The following is a 15,805-nucleotide window of genomic DNA, read 5'->3' as shown; positions in this document are numbered from 1 at the left end:
GGCATGTGGCAGCAGTGTGTAGGAGGGAGGGTCCAATGTGTGAGAAGTGTGCAGAAGGGCATGAGACAAAGGAATGTGTAGCCCTGGGGAAAGTAGTGGTATGTGGTGCCCATGGTGCTGGGGATCAGAAATGTCCCGTGTGAGAGAGGCAGGTTGAGGTTTCCAGGGTTAGAGTAGAGCAGAAGTTGTCAAATGCTGAGGCAGTGAAGAAAGTAGAGTTAGATGGGTTAAGGGGGAGGAGTGGTGAGAGTAGTAGAGATATATCAGTATAGAGGGATAGGCCAAAAAGTGAAATAAGTTTCAGTAAGATCGGATTTTTTGCATTTTTAGCAATGGTTATCAATCGTACTGCAGGAATGGATCAGAAGTCTCAGGAAATGGAGGTTGTGGTGGCAGCTGCAGAGGTATTTGGGTGTGCGAGACTTGACAGCAGAAGCGTTACAGAATGTGTTAAGTGATGATGTTCCATCCTTTCAGGGTGATGGCATGAGGTAGGAATAAATACATTTAATTAGTGGAGTAGGGGGGTGTTAATTTAATTTTATATAATTTTGAAATTAGTGAGTGTAGTGTTAGATGGTAGGGTATTTATTTAGTAAATTTTTATTTTTCAAGTAAAGTATAAGGGAGTTATACTCCAGTCTAGTAGGTGGCGGTAATGCAACAAATTGGATGCCAACCGCCGTTAAACCTCATAGAAGAAGAAGCCATCCCTCTACAAAAATGGCCATGTGGTGAAGATGACTGTGCTGCAGTGTCTACCTCACTGCAGTCTCCCTCGCTGCAGCACAGTCCTCTTCACCACGTGGCCATCTGTGTCAATTGCAAAGTTATAGTTCTTAGGGTTGTCCAGGGATTCCATAATACGCTAGTCATGGTTCTCCTGGGTGACGAAGCTCTTGGCTTCCTCCTGGAACATCAAATCAAAGTTTATTTTGTCTGGTGCACAGGATATAACCGGTGTAAATTCTGAAACAATCCAGCGAAATGCTTACTTAAAAGCTCTTCCTCAACAATGCACTGTTCAATATCAAAGGTAAGAATTTGTAAGTCGCTCTGGATAAGAGCGTCTGCTAAATGCCTTAAATGTAAATGTAAGAAAATAAAACATCCAGAATAGGATCTTAAAGTGCATAGATCAGAATATCTAAAAAATAAAAACTAATTTAAAACAAATCTAAGAATAAAAACACATAGGTAGTGGTGGGTAAGCCATCCTACTCAAATTCTACTCAAATGTACTGTATATGTAAATGTACATCGGCAGTTGTCAAAGTGCTTTACAGTTACAGTAGTTACCTAGCCTAAACCCCACAGAGCAAGAAATGCCGAGGCAGAAGCAAAGTAGTGAGGAAAAACTCCCTAAAAGGCAGGAACCTAGAAAGAAACCTAGAGAGGAACCAGGCTCCGATTGGGGGCCAGGTAGAGATTTAAGAGTACATACGGCCATGTAGTAAGCACAGGATAATGTACATACTCTCCCAATATCACCTGCAGTTAGAACGCATCAGTTTGTGCGTCCATAAAACCAGGGTCCAGTCCACTCACTACAGTCCCTATAATACAAAACCGGTCAGTTTAAACAAAAAATGTCATTTCTGGAAGAGAACTTTGTAAATGAATAGGGTTAAGGGTTTGGTAAAGGCTTTTGTTAAAGTATGGGTAAGTATTCGATTAGCTAATCTGTCTGTCTGGATGCTGGTCAGAAAAGTCACCATAGTCTCTCCTGTGGAGAGGACAATCCTGGTGTTATGGGATAAGTGAGAAACAGAGGTAATGACGTTTCCATTGTGTCTTTAGACTCCTGGCTCAAGTGGTGCTTCCATATAATTAAATGATAACAATTGAACAGAAATGTAATAAGTATTCAAGCATATAGTATCGCCGTGGGTGCTACACACCTTACTATAACTCGGGTTGGGATCAATTCCACTTAAATTCAGTCACTTCGAGGCATTCCATACCAACTGACTTTCCAAAAGCAATTTCAATTTCCTGAAATTATGTCAAGTGCAATGAAAATATGTTAAAATGTAATTTTCAATTGTCAGAACATCCAGTATTTGGAACAACCGATAGCATACTGCAGACTTTTTTTGTTGTTGCCTTCAGCCCCGTTTCACACAAACATGCGAGTGCGCAATAATTTTCATAAGAGAACTCCAAGAAAATACTTTCTTTCAAATGCCCATCCCTAGAATTGACCACACCACTGCCTCAACTGCAATTAGGCTACCCAGAATTTTTTCGCTCATGAAAAGTGCCATAGAAGTTAAAATAATAAGTGTATATTATGTGGGCTACATCGCTACCTGACAAAGAACAATGGATAAACATCCTTTCTCTGGGCTCTACCCAATTTATTTTCAAAAAGTAACCATGTACAAAATAAAGTAAAACATTTGTGCTTAGCTCATGATTGACGCCTTAATAGGCGACTATATCAATGGACTTTACCATTGAACAGATTCCCAGATTTCAGACAGTACCTTTAACCACAAGCAGTGACCTGAGGGGTATGTCCTCTTAATATTGTATCTTTCAACTAACACATTTTACACAAAGGATTTTTACATGTTCTCAGTCATTATGAATATTCTTTCTGTGAGTTCGCAGATGTCTTTTCAGACTTGATGCTAACTTCAAGTGAGTTCCACACAAATGACATTGTACTCCCTCACCTCTATGAGTCCTCATATGAACTGTCAGGTTTCCCTTCAGACCGAAGCATCTGCCACATTCATTACAGCGATGAGGTTTCTCCTCGGTGTGAGTCATCATATGCTTTGACAGGCTTCCATTCTCACCAAAGCATTTGCCACATTCTTTGCACCAAAATGGTTTCTCCCCAGTGTGAATCCTCATATGCTTTTTCAGGTTTGACCTGCAGAAAAAGGCTTTGCTACATTCTTTACACCGATGCGATTTCTGTTCCGTGTGCTTTTTCTGATGAAATTTCAGACCCCCTTTAGTCGTCAAGCATCTTCCACACACGTCACATTTAAAAGCCCCCCCTCTATGAACACCCATATGATTTTCCAGGTTCTCTTTGTGAAAGAAACATTTGCCACATTCGGTGCAGCAATATTGTCTCTCCTCCGTGTGACGCTTCATGTGCCGGGTCAGGTAGCCGTTCAGGGTGAAACATTGTCCACATGTGTCGCACATGTACGGTCTCTCATCACTGTGCCGATTCCGCCGATGCCTCATCAGACTACGTGCTGCCGTAAAGCATTTTCCACACACGTCACATTTTAGATCAGGCAATCCACTGGTTTCTTTTCTTGGCCTCTCTTCACTGTGATGATTGTGTTGATGTCTTTTCAGATTCGCTGCTGTCGCCGAGAATTTCCCGCACACGCCAAATTTCAGATCAGGCGACTCACCGGTGTGTTTCCTTGGCCGTCCTCTTCCCCTCTTTGACCTTGACGGTGGTATTCTGCTCACCACTCCATCCACTTTTCCATTGTCACTGTCTGGGTTTACATCAGAGTGGGGCTGATAGTCACTGGTTGATTGGGACTCTCTGTTGCTCTCGTCTTCTGATTCTGTTTGGTTCTCTACCGTTCTGATGTTGATCGAGTCCCATATAGACTCTACGGCATCAGAGTCCACCGGCCCCAGATTGGCGCTCCATTCCTGCTCACAGTGCTGCTGGCCACAGTTAACCTCCTCTTCAGAAAGAGTGAGTTGCTGGAGGTCTGGAGGGAAGAAAGGATGAAAGAGCAAAATTAAAACACTGAAAAGTGACAAGAAATGGGGCTACTACCCACCTTTGACTGATTATTGGACTGAACACACAATGCATCCCAGTAAAATATAATAGGCTTACTCGTTCAGACACGGATTAGATACAATTTAATACAAAATGGCCTAAAATATAGATTATGAATAACAGTTTTTGCTGTGAAATTGGTAGCCTCTAGCACACTCAGACGAGAGTGCTCTGAAATCGGAGTAGATAGCCAGAGTGAATTTATGAACGCACCCGGAATCATCTTCTACATGTGGCCGTGTCACTTAGAAATGAATAGCTCCTGCAAAGACGTTGGGAAATGGAAGGTTGTCCGGCATCTAAGTTGGCGAGGGAACTCCTCACACAAAAAGTGGTTTAAATATTGTTATGAATATTCTCTGGTTATCAGAGTTCCACCTGCAACTCAAAACAGGTGTGTATAAGACACCCAGTGCCTTCCGAATCCAAAATGTAGAAAGTATTGCCAAGTAGAGGGTTGGTTGAAAATAAGTAAACCAGCTTAGCTATGCCGCTGGAGGTTTGATATAGATTCCGAATGCACTGTAAATATAGGCAAAGTATTCAGACCCCTTGACTTTTTCCACATTTTGTTACGTTACAGCCTTATTCTGAAATTGATTAAATATTTGTTTTTCTCATAAATCTACACACAATACCCCATAATGACAAAGCGAAAACAAGTTTTTATAAATGTTTACAAACTTAAACATAAATACCTTATTTACATAAGTATTCAGACCCTTTGCTATGAGACTTTGAAATTGAGCTCAGGTGCATCCTGTTTCCATTGATCATCCTTGAGCTGTTTCTACAACTTGATTGGAGTCCACCTGTGGTAAATTCAATTGAACGGACATGATATGGAAAGGCACACACCTGTCTATACAATAAAGTCCCAAGTTGACAATGCATGTCAGGGCAAAAACTAATCCATGAGGTCGAAGGAATTGGTCCAGTGGAAACAAATGGGCTTGTATGAAATGACTCTTTGTCCACTAGCAAAGACTAGCAAAGCTTTGTCTATCAGGCAAATTACATTTACAGAAGAGGAATTCCAAAATATAAGGGAGATTCTCAGTTGGTTGCTTGACTCCTCGCGTCTCGTCCTCCATCCTCTCCTTGCCTCTTTTTCAAAAAGGTAAAAGGTGGTCAAGGAGAGGAGGCGAGAAGTGGAAACAAACGTGCTTGTATGAAATTAGATTCTCCTTCTCCACTCACGGTTCATCGGGCACATGACGTTTACAGAGGAGGAATCCCAAACTGTACAGTATCAGTCAAAAGTTTGCCACACCTACTCATTCCAGGGTTTTTCTTTATTTTTACTATTTTCTACATTGTAGAATAATAGTGAAGACATCAAAACTATGAATTAACTATGGAATCATGTAGGAACCAAAAACAAAGTGTTAAACAAATCAAAATATATTTGAGATTCTTCAAAAGTAGCCACCCTTGATGACAGCTTTGCATACTCTTGGCATTCTCTCAACCAGCTTCACCTGGAATAACACACTCACTTTCTGTCTCACACAGATCTTATTACACTGTTACCATCTGTTCTTGTACTCATGTTTCTTAACTTTGTATTATATGACATTTCAGATGTAGATATGACAATATTTTTATGACGTAGGTTATGATGTAGTGAACTACTTTTTCAAAGTAACTTAAACAGTAACAAAATACAGTGTATTCCTCTTAAGGATTGCTTTACTGTAGTTTTAACGTCTTCCAGTGTGATGTAATTGGTAGCTTGTTAAACTATATTTCAGAGTACCTCCCCCAACACTGTATACAAAGCATTCGGAAAGTATTCAGACCCCTTGACTTTTTCCAAACTTTGTCATGTTACAGCCTTATTCTAAAATGTAGTAAAACTATTTTTTTACCTCAATCTACACACAATACCCCATAATGACAAAGGAAGAGAACAGGTTTTTAGAAATGTTTGCAAATTTATTACAAACCAAAAACATTTTGCATAAGCATTTACTCACTACTTTGTTGAAGCACCTTTGGCAGCGATAACAGCCTCAAGTCTTCTTGGGTATGACGCCACCACCATGCTTCACCGTAGGGATGTTGCCAGGTTTCCTCCAGACGTAACGCTTGGCATTCAGGCCAAAGAGTTCAATCTTGGTTTCATCAGACCAGAGAATCTTGTTACTCAAGGTCTGAGAGTCTAATGTCTTTGAAAATTCCAAGTGGGCTGTCATGTGCCTTTTACTGAGGAGTGGCTTCCGTCTGGCCACTACCATAAAGGCCTGATTTGGTGGAGTGGTGCAGAGATGGTTGTCTTTCTTGAAGGTTCAGAGGAACTCTGGAGCTCTGTCAAGAGTGACCATCGGGTTCTCTTGGTCACCTCCCTGGCCAAGGCCCTTCTCCCCCGATTGCTCAGTTTGGCCAGGCGGCCAGCTCTAGGAAGAGTCTTGGTAGTTCCAAACTTATTCCATTTAAGAATAATGGAGGCCACTGTGTTCTTCGGGACCTTCAATGCTGCAGACATTTTTTTGTACCCTTCTCCAGATCTATGCCTCGACACAATCCTGTCTCTGAGATCGACGAGCAAGTCCTTCGACCTCATGGCTTGGTTTTTCCTCTGACATGCACGGTCAACTGTGGGACCTTATAAAGAGAGGTGTGTGCCTTTCCAAATGATGTCCAATCAATTGAATGTACTACAGGTGGACTCCAATCAAGTTGGAGAAATATCTCAAGGATGATCAATGGAAACAGGATGCACCGGAGCTCAATTTCAAAGCCTCATAGCAAAGGGTCTGAATACTTTGTAAATAAGGTATTTCAGTTTTTTTATTTGAATACATTTGCAAACATCACTAAACACTCGTTTTCTCTTTGTCATTATTGGGTGTTGTGTGTAGATTGCTGAGGAAAAACATTTATTTAATCAATTTTAGAATAAGGCTGTAATGTAACAAAATATAGAAAAATTCAAGGGGTCTGAATACTTTCCGAAGGCAATGTGTGTGTGTGTATGTGTACATTTTTTTTTAGCTAAACAGGTGGGACTCAACTGTTGTGGTTCTGCCCCACCTGCCCTGAATGACGAGTCACCACTGAACAAAACAGCCTAATGCATGGCTGGCTACTACTGCCTGATTTTATTCCAGACACCGATTTAGATGAAGGTAGTTTAATTCTAACCGCATTTATCCAGACACATATTTAGATGAAGGTAATTACATTTGTAATTTTATGTTCTAATGATCTGTTGTTTAGTAAACATGCCTGGGTGAGAATAAATAATAATAGCAAGCATGGGCTTGGATCACGACATTATGACAGACTTTGTCAGCAATGGAATAATTATATGGACAGACAAAGTAGGCCACTTTCTGAATTTAGACAAACTTAGAGCGCATGGAATCTTGATTTTCAAAAATACTTTTAAAAGAGCTCAAACAAAAGCCACAATTTTAGTTGATGTAGTTATCTTTGACCTTTTTCAAAAAGAGGAGACAACCACAGCAGAGAAGTGTTGCCATATTCTTGGTTTTCCCGCAAATTGGGTTACTTTAAAAAGGATGTCATGAAAATGTATTGGTCGCGGGTTGCTGGTTTTTGGGCTATTTCTAAGTTGCACCGCGGCTGCCATGGCATTTCTCTTTAAAAATATATATATATTTCACTGTGACCTGCAGCTTACTGTCAGGTGTGAGTGAGTGATGGGGAGGCCCAGAGGGGTGTGTGTCTGTTGAGAGGGAACTACAGCTATTGGCTGAGTCACGTGAGCATGAGGAGAATGCGCGCACCTCATGACAACTTTTTACCAGTTGTAAATAGACTATTTAGATTGTCATTACGGAGACATCTATTTTAAACCCTTTTTCCGTAAATCATATTAATACGCTAGAACTGATGCACATCAAGAAATAGTGCAGACAAAGCACTGGAAAACGACTTTGGGCGCACTAGAGCTTATTATATACATTCGCTTGGAGGTGGTTTAAACTGCAGTCGAATGTTGACATTACTAGAAAAGGGTATCAAATTTTATTAGTCACATGCGCAGAATACAACAGGTACCTTACAGTGAAATGCTTGCTTACAAGGCCCTAACCAACAATGCCGTTTAAAAATACAAATAATAAGAAATAAAAAATAACAAGTAATTAAAGAGCTAAATGTTTTATACATGCTTAGTTCTTGGGGGCTGCACGAGTGGAAATCTGAAATGGAAGTTATGAGACTCCCTCGTGTGGTTCTTTTTATTTGTTAAGTCCTCAATGACACTGACATTAAAATGTGCCTTTGTTGGCCATCAAGTAAACTATTAATGTATATGCCATTGTAGGCTACCATTTGATACAATAAATATGTTGAAATGACGATATCAATGGCTTCATTGCAAATCAATTTGTGCCACTTGTGTAGCCTATAGGAGCTGGCATACCAATTGAATAAATAGCCTATAACTTCAGTTTATTGTTGTTGTAGCCTTATGTTATTCTGCAAATTTTAATGGACGTTTAATTAATTAAATTGGAAGTTATCAAAGTTCTATCGCAACTGCCGATCAGTTGCTAGAACGCATTAGATTGATGGTAACAGTAGTCAGATTAGGCTACAGGGAGAAAAATAAATACAAGTATATTCACTTCATATTTACTTAACCAGGCAAGTCAGTTAAGAACAAATTCTTATTTACAATGACGGCCTACCAAAAGGCAAATGGCCTCCTGCGGGGACGGGATAAAATATATATATATATATATATATATATAAATATAGGACAAAACCACATCACGACAAGAGAGACAACACTACATAAAGAGAGACCTAAGACAACATCACAGCATGGTAGCAACACAACAACGTGGTAGCAACATATTATTAATATTTAATTCAGAGATTGAAATTATGACCCCATCCTCAGTAGCCTATTCCAGCAGGCTATTGGGAAACACAAGCACTTCTTACCTCGAAATCGCCTCACTATTCATGTGGAATAAATGAGTCTGTTAATTTGAACTAAGCAAGCTGCTAGATCATTGAATTTACATCAGGCCTACATCTTGTCTAGGCTACTGTAGATCATCTAAAATTAGATGTTGGCCTATCAGGGGCTATAGGATACCATTTATAATGTTTTTTAGTCTCAACATCTGGCACATAAGAGCACAATTGCAAGAAAATAGCCTAACATTAGTTTATGTTCATCCAAGTGTTTCTTGCTCAGACTGAGATCCTCTGTCCAACTTTCATCACTCAAACTCTCCTGTCAGATGTATCTATAGTTATGCACATGGGCAAACGGGTTTTATTTACAATTATAAACCTGGTTCAGCCCTGAATGCTGCTTGGCTGAAAGCCAAAGTAAAATCAGACCATATACCACAGGTATGACAAAAAAACTTTTTACGGTTCTAATTACATTGGTAACCAGTTTATAATAGCAATAATGCACCTTTGTGATTTTTGGTATATGGCCAATGGCTGTATCCGAGCACTCCCTTGTTGCGTCATGAAATAACAGCCCTTAGCCATGGTATACTGGCCATATACCATACTCCCTTGTGACTTAATCATACGAGTTAGATCGACATACATTGATGGGAAAAAAATTGGCAAGTTTAATTAGGGTGTGAAATAAAATTAGCCTAGGTTCAGGCCTTTTGGGGGGGCTTTGAATCGTCATTTCTCTCGAAAATGTAGCAACACCTGGCAACCCTGCGGAGGAGAGACGCGAAAAATTGAGCAAAACATTTGAGATTCTCCCACTGTCAGTATATGGCTAATATGTGGTACGCAAAGCCTCTAAAATTGTGCTAAATGTCAAATGAAAGGCAAATAGAGAGATATAGTCACAAACCTGCTAATCTATGCAACTTTATCTCTGGTTTGAAAACCAAATCCAGGATTCTTCGTAAACGTTCATTCGCCCGTCTCAAACGGCAGATTTCTTCCTGGTGCTCTGCTATCGTTTTTTTAACTGCCACGGATATCTCCAAAGGAACTGCGATTAATTTTTCGTTGAGAAACAGATTAAGCAGCTGTAGTTTATACATGTTGGGGAAGAAAGGAATGAGATTGAGAAATTGTTGTTTTTGCAGCAAGATTTGCTAGTTACGTTCGGACACAATGTTGCTGCTGCTTCTATGGTATCATGGTGGTCCGCAAAAAGTCGTTTATGTGCATGCCGCCACCTACTGTGCTGGAATGTACGATCAATCATGATCTCCCCAATTCTGTACTACCATGAAAATAAAATTCAAAACCAAATAAATCCCTAACTTCTAACACACCCTCCCCCCAAACCCCCTTTCCCAAACCCATTAAACGTTATATATATCATGCTGAAACACTCCACCCTTCAGATTGTTCAGCATGTCAACAATCATTTCAACAGTAACATCTGTAGGCGTCATTGTAAATAAGAATTTGTTCTTAACTGACTTGCCTAGTTAAATAAATAAATTTAAAAAATTTACTCCAATATCTCTTTTGTCATCTCCACAATAACCTTCAACCTACCATTTCTGCTTTCCACAACCCAAGTCGTATTGATAACCTTACCAATAAAAGCTATGAAGTCAACTTTATTCATTATCAAAGTGTCCTTTGAAACTGCACATTCATGAACACAAGATTTCTGAACAGGCCTGGAAACCCTGCCAGGACCATCAGAAACACCGGACAGTAGGGTCGGACCATCAAGTTAAATCCAATATTTTCATATTGGACATACATATTGCACCATACAAAATGATCTGTACGTCGATTCTACTAAGGAGCACTTCTAGTTTCCAAATCCACAGTTTACACTCTGAGGAACATCACTTATTCTACAAACAAACAATATACAGTTGAAGTCGGAAGTTTACATACACTTAGGTTGGAGTCATTAAAACTCGTTTTTCAACCACTCCACACATTTCTTGTTAATTAACAAACTATAGTTTTGGCAAGTCGGTTAGGACATCTACTTTGTGCATGACACAATACATTTTTCCAACAATTGTTTACAGACAGATTATTTCAAATATAATTCACTGTATCACAATCCCAGTGGGTCAGAAGTTTACATACACTAAGTTGACTGCGCCTTTAAACAGTTTGGAAGATTCCAGAAAATTATGTCATGGCTTTAGAAGCTTCTGATAGGCTAATTGACATCATTTGAGTCAATTGGAGGTGTACCTGTGGATGTATTTCAAGGCCTACCTTCAAACTCAGTACCTCTTTGCTTGACATCATGGGAAAATCAAAAGAAATCAGTCAAGACCTCAGAAAAAAAATTGTAGACCTCCGTAAAGTCTGGTTCATCCTTGGGAGCAATTTCAAACGCCTGAAGGTACCACATTCATCTGTACAAACAATAGTACGCAAGTATAAGCACCGTGGGACCACACAGACGTCATACCGCTCAGGAAGGAGACGTGTTCTGTCTCCTAGAGATGAACGTACTTTGGTGTGAATATGCAAATCAATCCCAGAACAACAGCAAAGGACCTTGTGAAGATGCTGGAGGAAACAGGTACAAAAGTATCTATATCCACAGTAAAACGACTCCTATATCGAAATAACCTGAAAGGCGTCTCAGCAAGGAAGATGCCACTGCTCCAAAACTGCCATAAAAAAGCCAGACTACGGTTTGCAACTGCACATTGGGACAAAGATCGTACTTTTTTGGAAAAATGTCCTCTGGTCTGATGAAACAAAAATAGAACTGTTTGGCCATAATGCAAAATGGCTTATGGACAACAAAGTCAAGGTATTTGAGTGGCCATCACAAAGCCCTGACCTCAATCCAATAGAAAATATGTGGGCAGAACTGAAAAAGCGTGTGCGAGCAAGGAGTTGTGGATCTATTGAAGCAATATCTCAAGACATCAGTCAGGAAGTTAAAGCTTGGTCGCAAATGGGTCTTCCGAATGGACAATGACCCCAAGCATACTTCCAAAGTTGTGACAAAATGGCTTAAGGACAGCAAAGTCAAGGTATTGGAGTGGCCATCACAAAGCCCTGACCTCAATCCCATAGAAAATTTGTGGGCTGAACTGAAAACGGCATGTGCGAATAAGGAGACCTACAAACCTGACTCAGTTACACCAGCTCTGTCAGAAGGAATGGGCCAGAATTCAACCAACTTATTGTGGGAAGATTGTGGAAGGCTACCTGAAACATTTGACCCAAGTTAAACAATTTAAAGGCAATGCTACCAAATACTAATTGAGTGTATGTTAACTTCTGACCCACTGGGAATGTGATGAAAGAAATAAAAGCTGAAATAAATCGTTCTCTCTACTATTATTCTGACATTTCACAATCTTAAAATAAAGTGGTGATCGTAACTGACCTAAAACAGGGCATTTTTACTAGGATTAACTGAGTTTAAATGTATTTGGCTAAGGTGTATGTAAACTTCCGTCCTCAACTGTATTTATTCAAAAGTCAAGAGATGCAATTTGGTTAAAAAGCATTCTTAATTCATAAATATCACAATGAAGTTAATTAATGAAATACTATGCATGAGATGTATCATCAGTAAAACAGAATTTTCTAATTCTATGCAAGATCCTCTTCATAGTCAGCCCACTGGGCACAAACTGGTTGAATCAACATTGTTTCCATGTCATTTTAAGAAAAATATACATGTGATAATTGGAGGGATATTAACCTGTAGCAACATGATCTCACTAGGATACTGCCTCAAAAATATATATTTGATTTGTCTCGCCAAACACTTAACCTGGTGCATATTTTCACACATAAGGCTGGCTGATTTAAATGTGTGAAGTCTGCAGCCTTCTCATCATTAGGATAATGTAYGTAATTTCCAGGTATGCCAGACAGTTAACACTCCATTTACTGATCACATTGTTTCCATTGTTTTTGCTGAAGCAGTTAGCTTCTCACCTAATCACCTGCTAATAGTCAGAATTTGTCACCTCAGTTATAGGGCAAAGCCAACAGTGCAAGTCTGGCATAGAATGGCATTTTATTTCACACTGGAAGCAAACAAAGAGTAAGCTAAAATAGTTAAAGCGACAGCACAAAAGTGCAGACTGGACCCATGTTTTATGGACACAAACAATCAATAGTTTTTCCTGTACAGTGCTATATGTCCAGGGGCCACACACAAACCTATTTGACCACAGTAAAAGTCTAGCAACACTTCCTATGACCTAGCTTTTTGTTCAAACTCATCTGTTTTGTAGTCTAGGGATTCTAGTGAGTAGACTGGACCCTGGTTTTATGGACACACAATCGATTGTTTTGCCTGTACCGTGTCCAAGCACCCCACATTAAACTGTTTGACCACCGTAGAAGTCCAGCAGCACTTCATATGAGCTAGCTTTTTGTTCAAACTCATCTGTTTTGTACAGATAATTGTGTACAGTGCAATGTATGGGTCTTTCTATAAACAATGGGGCCAATGTGTGACATCGGGATCAACATTTCAAAATGGTTTGAAACCAAAATAAAAAGTATTTTTATGCAGTTCCACATGTACTTAGAGGAATATATGCAAATTGGCCCATAACTCTACCTATACAACAAAATAGGCCTAGGATTATACATCCTTTAAGCATTTAAAATTACAATTTTCAAGGACCTCAATGATATACAATTGTATCATTTATAGAATAATGTGGACATACCTGACTAAATAAATAGAAAACATGAACTCATTACCTTGATGCTTTCTCTCTTAAATCTAAGGAGGCCTTGCTGTCAATCAATCAATCAATTAATCAATCAAATGTATTTATAAAGCCCTTCTTACATCAGCTGATGTCACAATGTGCTGTACAGAAACCCAGCCTCAAACCCCAAACAGCAAGCAATGCAGGTGTAGAAGCACAGTGGCTAGGAATTCCCCCTAGAAAGGCCAGAACCTAGGAAGAAACCTAAAGAGGAACCAGGCTATGAGGGGTGGCCAGTCCTCTTCTGGCTGTGCCGGGTGGAGATTATAACAGAACACGGCCAAGATGTTCAAATGTTCATAGATGACCAGCAGGGTCAAATAATAATATCAATGTCAATCAAGCAGACAACAGATGATCAACATCAATTCACTAGGGATATTTGTAGAAATAGGGCCTAACATAGAATAATGTGGACGTGCCTGACTAAATAAATTGGATGCATGCATGTCGATTTTCTGAAGCCTATTGTGGCCGAAGCAGGCACAGATAATACATCCATGAATAGCCGTAGCATTAATCTCACCATTGCTGTTTTTATAATGAGAAAGCGAACAAAAATGGGTTCCTTTTGTAATGGAGGGATTTGTATGGAAAGCCAAGTTGAAGCCAACATGTTGTTGTCCTCATAATAACCGCACGTGGTTTTACCGCAACAGAGTAGCACAACACCCTCCAATTGAAGCGGCAGGAAACAAAGGAAAGTGGCCACATCTCTCACAAAAACAGATCAAAAATTTAATCATGCATCATTATAAGGCAGCAGGAGAACTTGTAAATTGGCTACAATAATTACAAGGACTTTTCAAGTACCAAATTGAGGAAATATTTACATTTTCAAGGTAGGCATATTTCCAGTGGTGTAAAGTACTTAAGTAAAAATACTTTAAAGTACTACTTTTTTTTTGGGGGGGGGGGGTCTGTACTTTACTATGTATATTTTGGACAACTTTTACGTCACATTTAAAATAAAAAAATAAAAATGTACTTTTTACTCCATACATTTTCCCTGACATCCAAAATTACTCCTTACATTTTGAATGCTTAGGAGGACAGGGAAATTGTCCAATTCACACACTTATCAAGATAACATCCCTGGTCATCACTACTGCCTCTGATCTGGCAGACTCACTAAACACACATGCTTCATTTGTAAAGGACGCCTGAGTGTTGGAGTCTGTCCCTGGCTCTCTGTAAATAAATAAAAAAACAGAAAATGGTGCCGTCTACTTTGCTTTATATAAGGCATTTGAAATGTATACTTTTACTTTTGATACTTAAGTATATTTTAGCAATTACATTTACTTTTGATACTTAAGTAGCCTACTCTATACATCACATAAAAGTATACCACTGTACAGAAAAATCTATAAATTGTGTCTGTAAAACCAGGGTCCAGTCTACTCACTAGAGTCCCTAGAATACAAAACAGAGGAGTTTGAACAAAAAGCTAGGTCAAAGGAAGTGTTGCTGGTCTTTGTATTTGTATTTATTATGGATCCCCCCTTGGCAGCAGCTACTCTTCCTGGGGTCCGGCAAAATTAAGGCAGTTATGCAATTTTAAAAACATTACAATACATTCACAGAATTCACAACTGTGGTCAAACAGCTTAAAGTGGGGCTTAATGAAAACATTAAGCTTAAAGAAAATACTTGAGTCATTGCTAGCACATGGGGTCAATGTTCGAGTTGCGGGGGGGTGGGAGGGGGGGGGGGGGGGGGGGGGGTTGTCAGAGAAGAGTCCAAAGTGTAAAACTGTACATGATTAGAGATCACGTAGCCCTCCCCACCTCTCCCTGCCCTAAAGTATTTTCCCCAGACATTTGCAAGAGCAAATCAGACACAAGATGTGTGTGACAGGCCCTATTCAGGTGATTGATGTCGTAGAATGGTGCAGTGTGTATTGTGTAATATTTTCATTGAAAATCTACCTTGAATTTACAAGCCAAGTCCACTCTAATGACCATATCATACAGTGCCGTGAAAAAGTATTTGCCCCTTTCAGATTCTCTATTTTTGCATATTTTTTTATATTGAATGTTATCAGATCTTCAACCAAAACCTAATATTAGATCAAAGGGAACCTGAATTTACAAAAAAATGTAATACATTTTAATTAACAAAGTTATCACCCAATTCCCCTGTGTGAAAAATAAATTGAACCCTTACACTCAATAACTGGTTGTTTCACCTTTAGCTGCAATGACAGCAACCAAATGCTTCCTGCAGTTGTTGATCAGTCTTTCACATCGCTGTGGAGGAATTTTGGCCCACTTGCATGCATTTTTCTTATTTATTTAAAAAATATATATTTTAGTAAATACTTTCTTAACACTTATTTTTCTTAAAACTGCATTGTTGGTTAAGGGCTTGTAAG

At 39.3% G+C, this 15,805-nt stretch overlaps 1 protein-coding gene across 1 annotated transcript; it reads right to left on the bottom strand.

Moving 5' to 3' along the window:
* Positions 1 to 2,336: 2,336 nt before the first annotated feature.
* On the bottom strand, positions 2,337 to 9,883 carry LOC111968135 (gastrula zinc finger protein XlCGF57.1). The gene is made up of 2 exons (XM_023993699.2): positions 9,591 to 9,883; positions 2,337 to 3,701 (listed from the first exon to the last, which is right to left on the bottom strand). The coding sequence occupies exons 1-2, from the start codon at positions 9,784 to 9,786 to the stop codon at positions 2,581 to 2,583; spliced, it is 1,317 nt and encodes a 438-aa protein (XP_023849467.1). The 5' UTR covers positions 9,787 to 9,883; the 3' UTR covers positions 2,337 to 2,580.
* Between the last annotated feature and the right edge of the window lie 5,922 nt (positions 9,884 to 15,805).

The sequence above is a fragment of the Salvelinus sp. IW2-2015 genome, linkage group LG8 (assembly GCF_002910315.2).
Source record: "Salvelinus sp. IW2-2015 linkage group LG8, ASM291031v2, whole genome shotgun sequence".
Lineage (NCBI taxonomy): Eukaryota > Metazoa > Chordata > Actinopteri > Salmoniformes > Salmonidae > Salvelinus > Salvelinus sp. IW2-2015.
The sequence above is the reverse complement of the archived record's forward strand: the minus strand, read 5'-3'. Positions and strand labels throughout refer to the sequence as shown.

Bases quoted from the DNA above. Each gene is read 5' to 3' on its own strand.
- LOC111968135 (XM_023993699.2), bottom strand. From the start codon at position 9,786: ATGTATAAACTACAGCTGCTTAATCTGTTTCTCAACGAAAAATTAATC. The intron at 3,702-9,590 runs GTTTGTGACTAT...TCTTCCCTCCAG, and splicing joins AAAGTTGCATAGATTAGCAG to ACCTCCAGCAACTCACTCTT.